Source organism: Danio aesculapii, chromosome 18 (assembly GCF_903798145.1).
Source record: "Danio aesculapii chromosome 18, fDanAes4.1, whole genome shotgun sequence".
NCBI classification, from domain to species: Eukaryota; Metazoa; Chordata; class Actinopteri; order Cypriniformes; family Danionidae; genus Danio; species Danio aesculapii.
The window spans coordinates 17,816,578-17,833,869 of record NC_079452.1 but is presented as its reverse complement, the minus strand read 5'-3'; the positions used below and the strand labels follow the sequence as shown (position 1 = coordinate 17,833,869).

General features: G+C 39.2%; 1 protein-coding gene across 5 annotated transcripts in view; it reads left to right on the top strand.

The window, feature by feature from the left end:
- Positions 1 to 17,292, top strand: part of LOC130245295 (spectrin beta chain, non-erythrocytic 4-like) — a 131,916-nt gene that overhangs the window by 84,665 nt on the left and 29,959 nt on the right. For all 5 annotated transcript variants that reach the window (XM_056477940.1, XM_056477938.1, XM_056477942.1 and 2 more), the window contains 3 exons: positions 7,219 to 7,482; positions 16,093 to 16,317; positions 17,188 to 17,277. In XM_056477940.1, the coding sequence (XP_056333915.1) occupies positions 7,219 to 7,482; positions 16,093 to 16,317; positions 17,188 to 17,277 (579 nt within the window). The remainder of the gene's footprint in view (positions 1 to 7,218; positions 7,483 to 16,092; positions 16,318 to 17,187; positions 17,278 to 17,292) is intronic.

Genomic DNA, 17,292 nt, shown 5'->3' with positions numbered 1-17,292 from the left:
ACCTGAAAGAGTTGGAGCTCATGGATAAAGAAGAATGCACAAAGCTTATCAGCAATTATAGGAAGCATTTGATTGCTGTAATAGCATATAAAAGCTTCTTTATTGATTATTGAGAAGAGTATGAATCATTTTGAACACGCCATATTTTTTTCTGCAATGATGCCTTTTGTACATCGTCTTATTATTTTTCGAGAAGCCTGCGTCATTTCTGCTCCAAAAAATAACTGGTTGAATCATACCTGTCAACCCTCCTGTTTTTGCCGGGACTCTCCCGTATTTTACCATCCTATCCCGTTTAAGTATTTTCCCATATTTCTCCTATATTTTAAATCTTTCTATGAAGAGTGAAAGTAGCATCAAAGAGCCAATCAGAAGTATGATATAGTTGCAAGAGCTGTTCAAGAGAATTCTGCTTTCGCTTTATATTGGCTTGAAACGACGTTGAAATGAGTATAAAAATCATTTTCAATCATCGCTCTTCCAATGCAACCTCTGAATCAGTCAGATCATGTAATGGTGCTGATTGATGGACGCACTTCGTATAAAGACACTGTTCTCAGATCAGCTTCTGTTCACGCAATTTGAAGAGGAGCAAAGTGGACACTTTGGGATTTGGGTGTGTTTTTAAACAGACAAATACACTTAATAATATGTAAACATATCCACCCTGGCGTGTTTTATTTCTAAATAATTTTGTCTTAAATGAGCACAAACGGTTACGAAGGTGACCGAATGCTAAATTTAGAGTCCCCTACAGTTGAAGAATGGATTGACACAGTACACACTATATTTTGGCGTCAGTTGGCGTTTCTGTGTGGAGTTTGCATGTTCTCCCTGTGTTGGCGTGGGTTTCCTCCGGGTGCTCCAGTTTAGCGCCTCCCGATGGCACCTCCTGATAGTTTGCTCATTTATTTCACTGATTTGGCAACCATCAAACATCATCAGGGAAACGGTTTGAACATCTGCTTAGTAAAAAAACATTAGTGCTCCATTTGGCACGACACTACATACATATACTATGCTGTTGAGTGTGTAAGTGCACAAGTACATGAGTGCATAGTGTATAGTGTGCCATTTGAGACGCAGCTGATGTTATCTGTTCTGACATAGAGTTCAATTCAATTCAATTCACCTTTATTTGTATAGCGCTTATACAATGTAGATTGTGTCAAAGCAGCTTCACATAAAAGGTCATAGTAAATAGGAACAGTGTAGTTCAGTTTGTAGTGTTTAAGTTCAGTTCAGTTTAGCTCAGTTCAGTGTGGTTTAATAATCACTACTGAGAGTCCAAACACTGAAGAGCAAATCCATCGATGCGCAGCTCTACAGATCCCGAACCATGCAAGCCAGTGGCGACAGCGGAGAGGGAAAAAAAACTTCACTAAAGGCGGAAGTGAAGAAAAAAAACCTTGAGAGAAACCAGACTCAGTTGGGCACGACCATTTTAATTTCTCCGCTGGCCAAACGTCTTGTGCAGAGCTGCAGTCTCAGTGGCGGAGGCTGGAAGCTGGCCTCAGCGAAGACTCGTCTGTCTCTGGAGCGTCACAGGAAACAGTCTCATGTTCTCCACTCCTCCATGACCATCGCAGTAGTTGTTCAGGATTCGGCCAGGTCCAGGATATGGAAACCTTGGGATCATCTCGTCGTTGGTCTTGGATCGAATCAGTGACTCTGCATAGTCTGAGGGCCTCGGGAAGAGTATCCCCAGGTGGAAATGGAGAATAAAGAAAATAATTAGCGTAGCTGATGTTCACAGTGTATATCAACAAGATGCATAACCTGTGTGGAAGCCCCCTAAGTGGTGCACTAAGTGTATGCTTTACTGAACAGATAGGTCTTTAATCTAGTTTTGAATTGGGAGAGTGTGTCTGAGCCTCGGACGTTATCAGGAAGGCTATTCCAGAGTTTAGGAGCTATAAATGAGAAGGCTCGACCTCCTTTACTCGACTTTGCTATTCTAGGTACTACCAGAAGCCCTGAGTTTTGAGATCTTAAAGAGCGAGTTGGATTGTAGCGAGACAGAAGATTGGTTAGATAAACAGGAGCTAGATTATTTAAAGCTTTATATGTAAGAAGCAATATTTTAAATTCAATTTGTGAAAGCATGTGAAAGCTTTTGTAAATTTGACTGTAAAATGACACTGTTTTGGTCTTGGTTGAGTTTGTGTGTAAAAGAAGTTCAAGCATTTTAAATTTGGGTTAACTCTTTATTTTGTATCAAAGCAACAAGAAATGTGTTAATTGCATAGCCTACAAAGATGGATGCTGTGCTAAGCGTGTTGAGTTTAGGAAACTTGTTAAATGTATTGAAAAACGGTCATACCGATTGTAATCTGTAAACTGTAATATACTACGATAGATCTTGAGCAATTAATCACATCAAGAACATCTAATAGTCGAGAGCCTATACAGTAGTAACTTATGTGCGGCGATACACACTGTACAGTACATCCTCCTTTGTCTTTTCTCACACTTCAGTTAGGCTGTGATCTCATTGATTGGCAATCGACATGAGTGTGTGTGCTTGTGCATATATATGTGTGTGTGTGTGTGTGTGTGTGTGTGTGTGTGTGTGTGTGCGCGCATGTATGCATGCATGTGTATGTGTGTGGGAAGCAGCCGGTCTGATTCCTGCGCTCGTAGGCATCATTTCCATGGTCACTGCTGCATCTGAGTATCAGCCCCTTCCCCCTCAGCCAGTCCTGACAGAGCAGATGAATTATAATGGGGGAGGAGCACCGCGTATGTGTGTGCGTGTGTATATGTGTGTTTGAGCATGTGCAATTTAGGACCCCATGGTCTGTGTGGAGATCAGGTGGAGGAGGGGTGCTGTGTTTGTACGCGTCTGTGTGTGTGTGGTGTATCAGTTCAGTTCATGCCAGCTTCTGTAGACCTGGGCACTGTCTGTAAAGCATATGGAGGAATATTTGCTTTTTCGTGATATCATTTGGTGGATATATACGAGGAAAAAACTGAAAAAGCAATGGGTTATAAATAAAAGTGCAGAAATGTTGAGTGGTGTTTGAATGCTCCTTGACTTTGCATTGAGCAAAGCAGTGTGCGCTCTTACCTTGACCTTGCAGGTATTGCTGTGGGGTTGCTAAGATGCTTTCAATGGTTTATTGCTGTGGATTGCTAGGGCATTCTTTGATGGCCCGTTTCCACAGAGTGGTATGGTACAGTACGGTTCGGTACAATTTTATGGCCGTTTCCACTGTCAAAGGGTACCTAAAAGTGAACCATACCGTACCACTTTTTGATCACTCGTTGCAAAGGGTACCTAGAAAGAAAAAAAGATACTAAAAGGCGGAGCCAGACGTGCAGCTCAACGCTATTGGTTTACAAAGATGTGTCACTCGCAGAAGCAGGAGAATGAAAACAATGAAGCGCCATTTTTAAAAACACAGTCGAGACATTAGACCAGCCTCCGGCGCCTTGACCGCAGCTCTGTATAAGACGTTTGGCCAGTGGAGAAATGGTTGTGCACAACTCAGCCTGGTTTCTCTTGAGGTTTTTTAATTCCTCACTTTCGCCAATAGGGTATATGCCGAGCTAGTGTGTTTCCCATACTGATAAACTTCCGGTGACCTGTTATTGTGAGTTTTTTCCATTTTATACGGTTCCTTTTACAGCATCGATGTTGTTATGTAATTAAAATACATTCAGTTAAATAAACTTTGGCATTCATTTAGTTGTTCAAGTGTTAAACGAGGAAAAAAAAAGCTGTTTACTCGCACGCGCCCGTCAGAACCGGCAGGCTAGCGCAGAAGCTCTATTGAATATAATGGGGTAAAATAAATGCTCATATTATAAAGACATGGTGGGGGAAATGTAACTTAATGCAGTGCTTCTTGTACAATCTGAGACCCACTTTATATCAGATCTAACTCAGCCAGCGGAGATTGCTGGTTTTTAAAGAAAACTGACTTTAAATGCTCCGACTTTTGCATTGGCATACTGTTGATCAGAAGCGCTTAACCCAGATTACTGGCAAATTCAAAGTCCTATTTGCATGCTTCGGCTTGTACCCTATTGGTGAAGTTTTTTCCTCGCCGGTGTCGCCACTGGCTTGCATGGTTCGGGATCTGAAGAGCTGCGCATCAATGGATTTGCTCCATTACAAAATTACAAGCATATAATATTTTATAACTCTTTGAAACTGCCCCTTTTAGGCGTTTGGTGACTGTCGCTTTAAATTCAAATGAGATTGAGCTCATTTCAATAAAGGGCGGAGCTACAATTGCCTGTGTGTCAGCATAGCGGCAGATTCAAAAACAAGACTAAAGTCCTATGCTAATGTGGGAGAGATCATCACTAATGGGCGGGGCGTTCCCCCTCTGATGACACCTACAGTACAAAGAGAGAATCTGTGTGTGTGTGTGTGTGTGTGTATCAGTCCATGTTTGTGTGTGTTTGTGTATCGTTGTTTGTGAGTGGGGTTGTGTGTGTTTATGTATTGGTGTGTGTGTGTGTGTGTGTGTGTGTGTGTTTGTTTGTGTGTGTATCAGTGTGTGTGTGGTTGTGCATAAGTGTGTGTGTCAGTGTGTATGTGTGTGTGTGTTTGTGTATTGATGTACACGTGTATGCTTGTGTGTATGTGTATCCGTGTGTGCGTGTGTGAGTGCGTTTTGTGTGTGTGTGATGAAGCATCTGCTGTGGTTGTGAGGTCAGCGTTCTCTGTCCTGAGCTGATCTGAAGTGACGCAGGTGTGGTTTTCTTTCAGGTCTGCTGGAGTCCAGACGCGCTCGGCTTTACTCATGTGAATCACAGCTTCCTGTTCAGCCTGACATTACTGTGATCGGACATTCACTAGTTAATTATGCAATTACAAATGAAGGATTTTGGTCTTTCTGTTGCCTGTTGTGTTGTTCTTGGAAATCAGCGTCTTGTTTAATGTTAAAATAGCCTATTTATTGATTTGAATGGTGCTCTAAATTTAATTAGTTAAAAACGGATTAATTGATTGAAGTCTCTCTTTGCTCAGACATAAGAGATAGCCTCCTCTAGGGATGTAACAATTCACTGTGAGCTGGTTGAAAATCGATTCAAATTTTTGACCATTCAAACTGGTAGAAATGTTGAATGAATCGTGATGCCTGTTTTGAACAGAGGGGGCGCTGTGTTTACAGGCGCAAACTCGCTTTACCTGGACATCAGCGGCGAGCAAGCAGTGCTGCCTAATTGGTTGGTTTTAAATGTATTTTTGCGGGTAAAAAATGACATAGGCGGGTAGTGAAAATTTGGGCAGTTTTGCAACGGCGTGCCCGCCAGCCCCGGTCTGCCCTTATAAACCTGTTTTGATCTTCCAAAGAGATGCCATAGCCCCCGTTCTTCGCAAACAAACGCTTAGAACAGTGTAAAAACGCATGTGATCTCTCTCCCCGACACGACATCTCAATTACCCCCCCCCCCCCCCACCTCAGACTCAAAACAGACTGCTTTTTGGTTTTCAGCTGTTTTGCGACAGTTTTTGGGCTGGAAGTCAGCTACATCTGGCACAATGCGAGCAAGAGGTAGGGCTGCAGTTAATAAATAAATAAATAATGACAGCAGTGAGGTGCGCCATACAAATACAAACTGTGTGCAGATACCGCAAAACGACATTTACTTACACTAACAGAACAATGAATATGATGCAGCACAGTGAAAAACTACTGTCTATAACACTACTCAAGAAGCTATTACTGGACCAAACAAAGTGGACCAGAGGATTTGCTCTGACGAGTGTTACGGTGATCACACGGTGCATCCGTGTTTTCATAGCGAAAGTGTGAAGATGTTTTTCAGACAGAAAAAGAGAGTTGTTCTGTTACAGAACTGGGTAATAGATAATTTTTACCCTCTCCTTTTCAAATTAGTTTATTATTATTTTAATGATTTACTTATTATTGTTGAATAATATTTAAAAATGTTCAAGATTATCTCTTCTTAAGTGCATCACACTGATACGTATAATAATTAACTATACAAGAAATATTAATTATACACCTTCATAATCATGTTCATCTTCTGTCTTTATCCTACTATATAATTAGTAATTTTATAATCAGTTTATTTTATGCCAGTGTCCAGTCCCCTGCGCCCACACTGCTCTCTGGTTTAGGAACGGCATTTATGTGTGTCTCATCATTTCAGAAAGGCTTGGATAAACTTCACCACAAATACATCAAATAAGTGAAGTTTCACAAACTAAAGCTGCGGTCACACCAGAGTTTGTGTGTGCCAAATTCTGTCGTGCGGCGCTGTGAAAAGGGGCGGGATTAAACTATGATAAGACATTTTAAAAAGCCAGCGATTGGTCCATGTTTTAAATTTCAGTACAGAGAGGTCCTGTTTTGATCCTCGATTGGTCTCACGCAGTCAGGTGATGCGATTTCGCAGGTCAGAGTTCCCCAAGCTTGAACTTTGCACCGCAGCAAACTTCGAAACTTGACGCATGACCCTGCGTTTCCGGTCTGACACATTCGCATGCGTATGAATGGAAGTCTATGGGAGGAAAAGCCCAATGTGAGCTTAATTTCGAGAGGAGCACGTGATATGATTGACTGCAGCTGGTCACCCATCTACAATCATTATTTAGCCAATCAGATTAATCCAAACTCACTATAAGTAGCCTAGCTAGATATACTCCCTTACCTTCGTTTTTCCGAAGAAACCCCCCATCCACCCCTTCTCCTCCTTTCCTCCTTTACCACTGGGAGCTCTCGAGAACCACCTGATCTCGTACTCCCCTTACATGCTCTATTGACCAGGTGGGAGCCCTGGGCTCAACTATCTCCGAGCTCAGGGTTCTCTCCCGGGACAGAATGCCAAACCTGCTAACGTTTGTCAAACAATATCTAAGTGTGAACTCTTGAAACTTGCTTGGTATTTTTAATTAGTGAGCTGGATTTCTGCTTCATCCATGTCTGTCTCTAACACTAGCTGCTGTTTAGAACGCAGGAGAAGCCGACAGGCATGTCGGAGCGGTGGGCAGGGAGAAACAGCTCATTCGCATCTAAAGGCACAGGATACAAAAACAGCTACACTTTGCTCTGAGCACAAAATGGGCATATTCTGCATTGTATAATAAATAATCTAATAGGTAATTCAGCTGAAACTTTACAGACACATTCTAGAAACACCAAAGGTTTATCTTGCATCTTGTGAAAGGGGTAAAATAGGAGCCCTTTAAAGGTTTTGACCTTTAAACACTGATGGTTTCCTCTGTGTTTTCAGGAGGGCCAGCGGTTAATGCAGGAGAAGCCGGAGCTGAGCGCGCTGGTCAAGAAGAAGCTGGAGGAGATCCGCGAGTGCTGGCAGGATCTAGAGAGCACCACGCAAGAGAAAGCACGGCAGCTGTTTGAGGCCAACCGGGCTGACCTGCTGGTGCAGAGCTACTCCAGCCTGGACCACAGACTGGAGCGGCTCGAGGACCAGCTGGCACATGTGGATTACGGCCAGGACCTGACCTCCGTCAACAAGCAGCTGAAGAAACTGCAGGTCCCTACTCTTTCCTATACACGCGCACGGTAGGGCTGCACAATATCTCATTTCAGCATCGATACAGCAATTTGAGAATCTGCACGTCACAACACAGGACCTGCGATGTCCATTTGGGAGTATTTACCAGGAAGCACAGATCAGAACATATGATTTGTGGACTATTTTATTGTGTATTTTAGTTCTATTGTTTTCATTTAGGCTGTGTGTCCACTGAAGTGTTTTCTCAAGCTGAGCTTATGTTTTCTGTTGTTATCTATGGTAGCGCCGCGTTTTTTTGAGCGCCTGCAGCGTAGCGGGGCTTAGTGTTGTTACAATACTGGAATTGATACCAATCGGTACTGAAATGTAAAAAATGCTAACATTTGAGCGCTGTTGAGCGTGTTCTCAAACGGCGCTGATTTGCCATTGTGTTCATGTGCTCAACAGAAATGACTGTGATTGGCCGTGAAGGTCATGAGTTCACTACAGATACAGGGACGCTGGAGCGTTTTAAAGCCACGAAGGTCAGTCGATTCATCAGCGGATCGCTCGTATGTCAGCTTAAAAACAGACCAGCTGATCTTTGTGGCTTTAAAATGCTCTAGTGTCCCTGTATCTGTGGTTACACTCGATGAATGATGACCTTCATGGCCAATCCCAGTCATTTCTGTTGAGCACGTGAACACAATGGCAAATCAGCGCTGTTTAATTCCCGGATCATGACAACACTAGTAGGGCGTTAAATGGGCATTTTACACTTGCTAGTTTTTTCAGTTTCAGAAAAACGCAGCACCCATCAGTGTCACTATTGAGCTAGCCGGGTCAATGCTACACAACTGTCAACAAATAATGTGCTGACGCTTTTAAAGGTCCCGTGAAATGTAAATAAAAAATGTTTGATGTTAGTTTTGGGCTGCACGGGGGTGCAGTGGGTAGCACGGATGCCTCACAGCAAGAAGGTCGCTGGTTCGAGCCCCGGCTGGGTCAGTTGGCGTTTCTATTTTCGCGTGGGTTTTCTCCGGGTGCTCCAGTTTCCCCCACAAGTCCAAAGACATGCGGTATAGGTGAATTGGGTAGGCTTAATTGTCCGTAGTGTATGTGTGTGAATGAGTGTGTATGGACGTTTCCCAGTGATGGGTTGCAGCTGGAAGGGCATCCGCTGCGTAATACATATGCTGGATAAGTTGGTGGTTCATTCCGCTGTGGCGACTCCAGATTAATAAAGCCGAAAAGAAAATGAATAAATGAATGAATGAGATGTTAGTTTCGGTCTGTTAGTTTTAAGGATATCTATAAGCTAGTGCGCTCCACAACAGTGACAAAATTTGCGTTTAGAACATATAAAACCGATATAAATAGCCCAAAGCTTGCAGTTTGTCACTTCCGCCTAAATCGATCAACGTTTTTTTTTCACCTCGTACTTCAGTTCCTCATCAAATCTTGACCAATCGAATGCTCTCTAGTATCTGACATGCCGCGCCCCCCTCAAGACGCTTCTTATTTGCTTTTCATTAGATGTGCTTGATCTTTACCACCCTCACTAGAAGAGCTTTGATAAAAAAAAAACGAAATGCTATTGGCTGTTTTTTTTAAAAAGGAGGAGCTACTCTATGCCCCACCCTCTCTTAGTTTATTTAGTTGAAATTACGTCAAACAGAATAAAAAATGCACTTTTCAAAGCCCTTCACAGGACCTTTAAGACTTCGAAGACTTGTAATGGAACAGTGGGGAAACTCTGTATCAAAGCAACCAACTGAAAAAATACTGCGCTGCAAAAATGTTCACATCTGAACGTTGTTAGAACAGCGCTCATGTTTCTGCAGTGCAAAAACACTTTGGACATGCAGCCTCAGGGGCCGATCACAACGAACATGCTTTTTGCGTTGAGAGGCGCATCTTTTGAATGGTTTACTAATGGCCGAGAGTGTTTTGCGCATTGCTTATGCGCCCTGCACACCTCGCAGTTTAACCGCCTGCTGCGCCTCGCCTTTTTGCCGTTGCGCGCTGTGCACTCGCAGTTGAAAAAAGTCATCAAAGTCAACATGGAAAAATCGCGTTATGTCAAGCGTGTTTTTCATTCTCCAATCAAATGAAAGCAGAGGCGGGGTTTCCGTTAGGGTGACAGCTGTGTTTGTGTTGTCTTGACCACTATGGAGACTTTTGAGATTTCGAGTTATCCGGAGCTGTATGACTTCTGAAATCTTGAATATCACAATATTATTTAATATTACAATTATAAAAATATCAACAACAACACTCACAGCACAATACGCAGCTGATTCAGTCATTTCCTAGCGACATAAAAAAGAGCGTTTTTGGAATGTAGAAATGCGTTCAGTGTAATCGGCCCCTAACACGCTTTATCATTCTGAGAATGTGAGTTGCACCGCACTGCTTTTATTTAATAACAAGAAAAAAGGCAGTGCACTGTGCTTTTTATGTTGCTAGGCAACCACTGAATCAGCTGCCTATTGTGCTGCTGTTGATATCATTATAATTGCAATATTTAATAATATTGTGATATTCAAGATTTGTGATGTCATACAGCTCTGGATAACTCGAAACAGTGACCACAAGTCTCGCCTCCATCTTTAAAAGTCTCTGTAGTTATCTTGACAACACAAATACTGCTGTCACCTCAACGGAAAACCCCACCTATGCTTTCATTTGACTGGACAATGTAAAAAGACATGACAGAGTGCAATGGCAAAACGGTCACGGCCATTAGTAAACCATAGCAAAGAGGCGCCTTTCAATGCAAGAAGCACATTCTGTGTGATCAAGGCCTTATGATGTAATTTGTTTAGTATAATTTATGCAGATGCACTCATATACAAAAGGATCCCAATCAATGTAAAAGTATAAATTCTTCCCACATTGGATTATTTAAATCTTGTTCATTCATATTCATATCACAGAAAAACAAAACGTCAATGTTTTATTCTTCTAATATTGTGCAGCCCTAGCACATGGCCTTCAGATCACGCATCACTTCCTCCAGATCTTGCTTTGATTTTTCAGATTGCTGCTTTGCAACATGCCTTTAATTTGATCTTTATTTCTTTCCGATTCCTGTGCCGAAGACTTTTATTTTGTTTTCCACTGCTGCGTTTACTGGTAATATGAGCGTCATCAGTGTCCACCGTATGAGTGTCTCCTCTCTGACAGCATGCCATGGCTCTCAGCTGATCTGAGTTCAGTTTCAGCTCTGTTTCCACGTCACTCCACCCTCATCACCATCAGCGGTATTGTAGCATCTTCATTTCGCTGTCATTATTTGCACACATCCTCTCTCTCTTGCTTTCTTTCTTTCAGTTTGCTTTTACTTTCTTTAAATGGGCTATATGTAAGAATTTGTATGTATTAATCACTTTTTTCATTACCGGTGTGTAACTAGTAGCTGGGTGTCAATCCTTTAAATCATTTACAATCCTTTAAAATTTTTTCAAGGTTAGCAAAAAAAAAAAAAACACGAGAATCGGGTTTCCATCAAGTTGTTAGAGTGGCTGGCTGTAGTATTGGTAACCTAGCAACCAATAGTAAACAAGGTAAGCATAACGGAGACAGCTGATTGGTCACATGGATGTAATGTTCGCTAGGTCAGAGTTTATTTGGCAAATTAATTTAAGTGAGCATAAAAACTTTTTTGCAAATTAACGAACTTTGAATTTCCTTCAGAACTTCAGAGTTTCCTAATGCGATACTTCAAAATCAACATTAACACAAGGTGATGGAAAGCCAGTGATTTAAAAGCTGTAGAATGACTATGTAAAGAATGTGGGACGTTTTTGTTTGTGTTTTCTGCTAGGAAAGGCATAATAGAAATGACGTTAAGACTTCCTTGACCTTCTATTCTGTGACACGTAAAATAAATAGTCAGAATACTTACACGATAGTGGTCAAATCTGAGCCAAACCTGTTATGAGAACAAAAAGTATATACAATTACAAATGTCATTTACTTTCCAGCTTATACTTCTAACAAAAATTTACTTCAGTAAATAACATGCTCAATAAACGAAATGTTAAAAAAAATGTATTATTAATAATTAACATACTAATAATCACAATACTCCATTGTTATTCTTTAACTTTGTTATTAAAAACAGTTGAATAAATGCAAAGGGGACGATCACTCTGAACGCACTTTTATGTAACAAAAACGCGAGGAATGTGCGCTTATGTTGCTAGGCAACGACTGAATAAGCTGTGTATTGTGCTGCGAGTGTTGCTGTTGATATTGTATAATTTTAATATTTAATAATATTGTTATATTCAAGATTTGTGAAGTCATACAGCTCTGGATAACTCAAAACAGTAACCACTAGTCTGTCCTCTATCAAGTCTCCGTAGTCGTTTTGACAACACAAACACTGCTGTCACCTCAACGGAAACCCCGCCTCTGCTTTCATTCGATTGGAAAATGAAAAAGACGCAACTGACGTAACGCTTTTTCCAATCAGAGTTGAATTTATTTCAATTGCCAGTGCAAAGCGTGCAAAACGTGAGGCGCAGCAGGCAGTCAAAACGAGAGCTGCGCATAAGCAGCGCACAAAAAGCTCACGGCCTATAGAACACACAAGACATGTGACTCGTATCCTTTTGAATGGGGAAAAGTGTAACGGTCAATATGGTGAATAAAGCTCCGCCCACTTGTACAGGAGCCAATCATCGATCGATATATGGTGAATAAAGCCCGTCTTCTCAATCATCAATCACTATAGACTGACGATTCACTGTGGGAGGGGCTCAGATCAGACGTGAGTTTCTGCAGATTTTGTGTGATTTGGATGTTTAGAAATGAAACTAAAGACACAGTTGTTTAATTTTATTGATGATTGCTAATATGAAATTCAATGGTAAGCTTGGCTAGCAATTTTTGAGAATTTGATGTTTCCCCATTCAAACAGAATGCCCGAGCATGCTGCCCGAGAGTGGTTTCAAATATGGCCACCGAGTGAAATGACTTGCCTTAAAGGGTTGCTGCTACATCTGATACGTTTGCTGCCGGAAGTTAACGAGAATTATTTTTATTATTTATTAAATTACTCATTTATTGTATTTTATTAACGTCTAGCCCCACCCCACCCCTAAACCCAATCGTCACAGTAACATAAAAACAGTAGTTGTACCTAGTATTATTTATTTTATCTATTAAATAACGCAATAAATTGTATTTTTTAACACCTACTCTTACCCCAACCCTAAACCCAACCGTCACAGTACTGTAAAAGTCTTAATTATTGTTATACAGTGTCATAAAAAAATGCTGCTATATTAATGTGCATATCGCACTTCCGGCTGGCCGGATATCTGATCTAGACTTTACAGCCTTAAAGGGACTTTGGCGGCCGTTAGTAAACCGTTCAAAAGATGCGTCTCTCAGCACACAAAGCATGTTCAGTGTGATCGGCCCCTAAAGTAATAAGAAATTAAAATTAAAACAACAATTTACCAGAAGCATTCAAGTAAAAACTAATACATTCAAATTAGTGAGTGATTCTCTCTTTATTTTATATTATTAACATTAATAAGCCAATATTGTCTGCATCAATAGCCTCGCGATATGGCATTTGGGGTGTCACAAGTTCGAGTCCCGGTTCACTGACCTTTTTTTATCCCATCCCCCTCTTTCTATCCTTGTAAACATCCCAATGATGAAGTGTTTAAAAATAAAACATTAAAATATCCAATATAATATTACACAGTTGATTGCCCCAAAGTTCTCTTAAGACATAACCAGCCAGGTTTACATGAATGCTGATATTATGAAATAATTCTGTGTGTTTCCGTTTGGTCAGTCAGTGAACACAGTTGGGGTCTAGACTAGAGGATCTAGACTAGGGTAAAGCATTGAGTAAATATTGCACTTGATAACTTCAACATCGTGTTCTTTTCGTACAAAAGGCTACATCAGTCGTATACAATAGCAGTAAGTTGCTGTCTGCAGTTCCCTGAACGACCACCGATGTCGCTAATTACAATGTTTTCTGAATTCTACATAAAGCCCATTTAAATCGCCATCAGTCTCCAGCAGAATATATTTCATCTGTGCATCATAGGTTGTGGTCACTGCAGACTGACTGGTCCTATGAGGTGCCTGTGTGTGTGTGTGTGTGCGTATGGGAGTGTGTGGTTTTTATTGTGTTATATTTCCTGTCCTTAAATACATCAGCATATTTCAAATTGTCACTAAAGAAACATTTGTTTTATTTAGTTACACATATTGCTATTTCAAATAGTTAGCTCTCTGTCTCTCTGTTTACTTGGTATTTATTATTGAATTATGCATTGCAGTTTTGTTTTTTAAAATGTTCTGTTGCATTTCTGTGATACTAGTGAAAGATCAGTGATATTAAAGCAATGCAAGTGTATTTTGATTTAAGTGTCAACTGTGCTTGAAGTAAAAGAATTGCTGCTTCTCATTTCAAAATGACAGTAACTATGGCATGTCGGTAATAATAGGTCACAATTTAAAATCCTATTATTGTTAATTAGTCTTTGATATATGAGTTTTGATCGGTCATTTACTGTAATTTACTTCACTGTCATAATTTATGTAATATCTTTCTCAAATGTGTTACATCCACTGGATCTACAACAGTACCGTTCTAAACTTTGAGATTTTTCAAATGGTTTTTTAATGTATTTGAGAAACCATTTTTATTCAATGCTGCATTTATTTTGACAAAATACAGTAAAAATGACTATAGAAAAAAAATAAATAAATAAAAAATTTATATAAAAAAAGTAAATAAAGAGTTTTCCGCATTTGGTGATTCATATTTTTCACTTATTTATGCTTTTAAATTGCATTATGAGATCTTGATCTTTCCTCCAAAAGCTTTTGATGTTGAAAAGTTTGAGAAGTGACTTTTCTTGACATTTTTAATCGTTTAAAGTAAAATATTGTCTGTGTTTGTGTTGTAAACTATGGTACAAAAACCTGGTAACAAACTGCCAGTACATTTTTTTCTGTTATTTTACAGACTCTCTATATTATTCATCCAGTCTCAAACTACTAAAATGTCAATAAAAGTCACTTTGTTAACCTGTAGAGTAGAATTTTTAACATCAAAAGTCAACAGAGCAGACATAACACACACATAATCTATTCAAAATTGTAAATAAAGCGAAAAGGCTTGTGAATCACAAAATACAGAAGCTGTTAATTAACAGATATTTTTTAAAGTGCATGTACAGTATATACAGTTGAAGTCAGAATTATTAGCCCCCCTGAATTATTAGCCCCTCTGTTTATTTTTTTCCCAATTTCTGTTTAACGGAGAGAAGATTTGTTTAACACATTTCTAAACATAATAGTTTTAATAACTCATTTCTAATAACTGATTTATTTTATCTTTGCCATGATGACAGTAAATAATATTTGACTAGATATTTTTCAGGACACTTCTATACAGCTTAAAGTGACATTTAAAGGCTTAACTAGGTTAATTAGGTTAACTAGGCAGGTTAGGGTAATTAGGCAAGTTATTGTATAATGATGGTTTGTACTATAGAATATCGAAAAAGTATAGCTTACAGGGGCTAATAATTTTGACCTTATAAGGGTTTTTTTTTATTAAAAACTGCTTTTATTCTAGCCGAAATAAAAACAAACACAAATAAGACTTTCTCCATAAGAAAAAATATTATCAGACATACTGTGAAAATTCCCTTGCTCTGTTAAACATCATTTGGGAAATTTTTTAAACAGATATATATATATATATATATATATATATATATATATGTATATATGTATATATATATATGTATGTATGTATGTATGTATGTATGTATGTATATATATATGTATATATGCATGTATGTATGTATGTATATATGTGTATATATATATATATATATATATATATATATATATATATATATATATATATATATATATATATATATATATATATATATATATATACATCAGATAGTCACATGACCCTCTATTATAAAAAATAAATAAAAATAAACCATTTTTGTCATCAGTGTTACAATTCATCCCAAATTGTATACATTGTTGACACATTTTTCAGGATTCGTCAATAAATATAGAAAAAAAAATGTTTTTAACAGTGTGAATATTTTTATCAAATTAATAAATACTGAGAATAATACAAATGTATTTCCCCCCAAAAATAAAATAAATGCTTTTAATCTCTTTTGAACTTTTTAATGCTACTGTAAATGTTTAGATGTAAATGTAGATCTTCAATAAATAAATATAGAAAAACTATTTATAACATAGTACATTTATTTACTCTCACTTTTAAACAATTCAATGCGTACTTACTGATTATAACATTCATTTTTAAAAAAAAGAATTAATCTACTGTAAAAATCTGCTGTAAATGTAACATTTCCAATGGCTTCAAATTTTCTTTGGAAGTTTGAAACGTTTATGATGATGTCATAACTCACTTCCTGTCTCCTCTTGTCTTTCTGGTGTTCTTCCTCTCCTATTTCCCACTGTCTCTATTGTGCTATGTTTAACTGTGTATTTCTCCGTCCATTCCTCTCTCTCTCTTTGACGTCCACTTGGTTCTCCTGCCTTTCTGTCCTGTTCTTCTCCTCCGTTGACGTTCTTCTGCTTATTGGTTGTTTTGACCTCTTGCAGACAATGGAGTGTCAGATGGAGGAATGGTATAAAGAGGTTGGAGATCTGCAGGCTCAGGCAGCCTCCATCCCGCAGCAGGGGGAGGTGATGGAGAAGGTGTCCGTGAAACAAACTGGTGTGGAAACGCGAATCGTACGACTAATTGAGCCTCTGAAAGAGAGACGTCGCATCCTGCTGGCTTCTAAAGAAGTGCACCAAGTGGCCCGGGACATCGAGGATGAAATTGTGAGTTTCCATTGATTGGTGCGGTTCGGCACAGTACACATTAGGGCCACATTTGGGACCGAAATTCATGACCGATAACCGACGTAATTTGGTTATTTCATTTTTTTAATCAAGTTTATACAATCATTCATTTTCCTTTGGCTTAGTTCCTTATTTATCAGGGGTCGCCACAACGGAATGAACCGCCAACTACTCTGGCATATGTTTTATGCAGCGAATGCACTTCCAGCTGCAACCCAGTACTGGGAAACAACCATAGGCTCTCACATTCACATGCACATTTACACTATGGCCAATTTAGTTTATTGAATTCACCTATAGCCCATGTGTTTGGACTGTGGGATAAACCGGAGCACCCGGAGGAAACTCACGCCAACACGGGGAGAACATGCAAACTCCACACAGAAATTCCAACTGACCAAGCCGGGACTCAAACCAGCAACCTTCTTGCTGTGCAGCAACATTCAGTAATGAACACTCAGCTAACCACTGAGCCACTGTGTCGCCCTAAGGCTAACATATAAGGTTAACATACATTTTTAGAGCTTTGGCTTCAAATTGATACTTCAAAATGTACAGAAGTACGACAGAAAAGCTAAACTATCCTTCATTGTTATCATAAAATCATTTAAAACCATGACAGTGTATTTTAATGTTATATTATGAATATATAAGCACAACAATGGTCCTGTTTTTCCACTTATTGGATGTCATGAAAATGTTGCTTTTTTGGAATTCAAGGAATTCAATATTTGGCTTTAAGTGAAATAGAAACTGAGGAAATGAGGCGTAACATCCTTAATATAATGACTAGCTTGAATATATTTCACACAGTGGTTTAAAACATGTTTTGTTTATGTTTGTCCGCAGTTGTGGATACAAGAGCGGATTCCAATGGCCACTACTCAGGAACACGGGACAAGTTTACAAGCTGTGCAGCAGCTCATGAAGAAGAATCAAGTAAGACGACAGTAT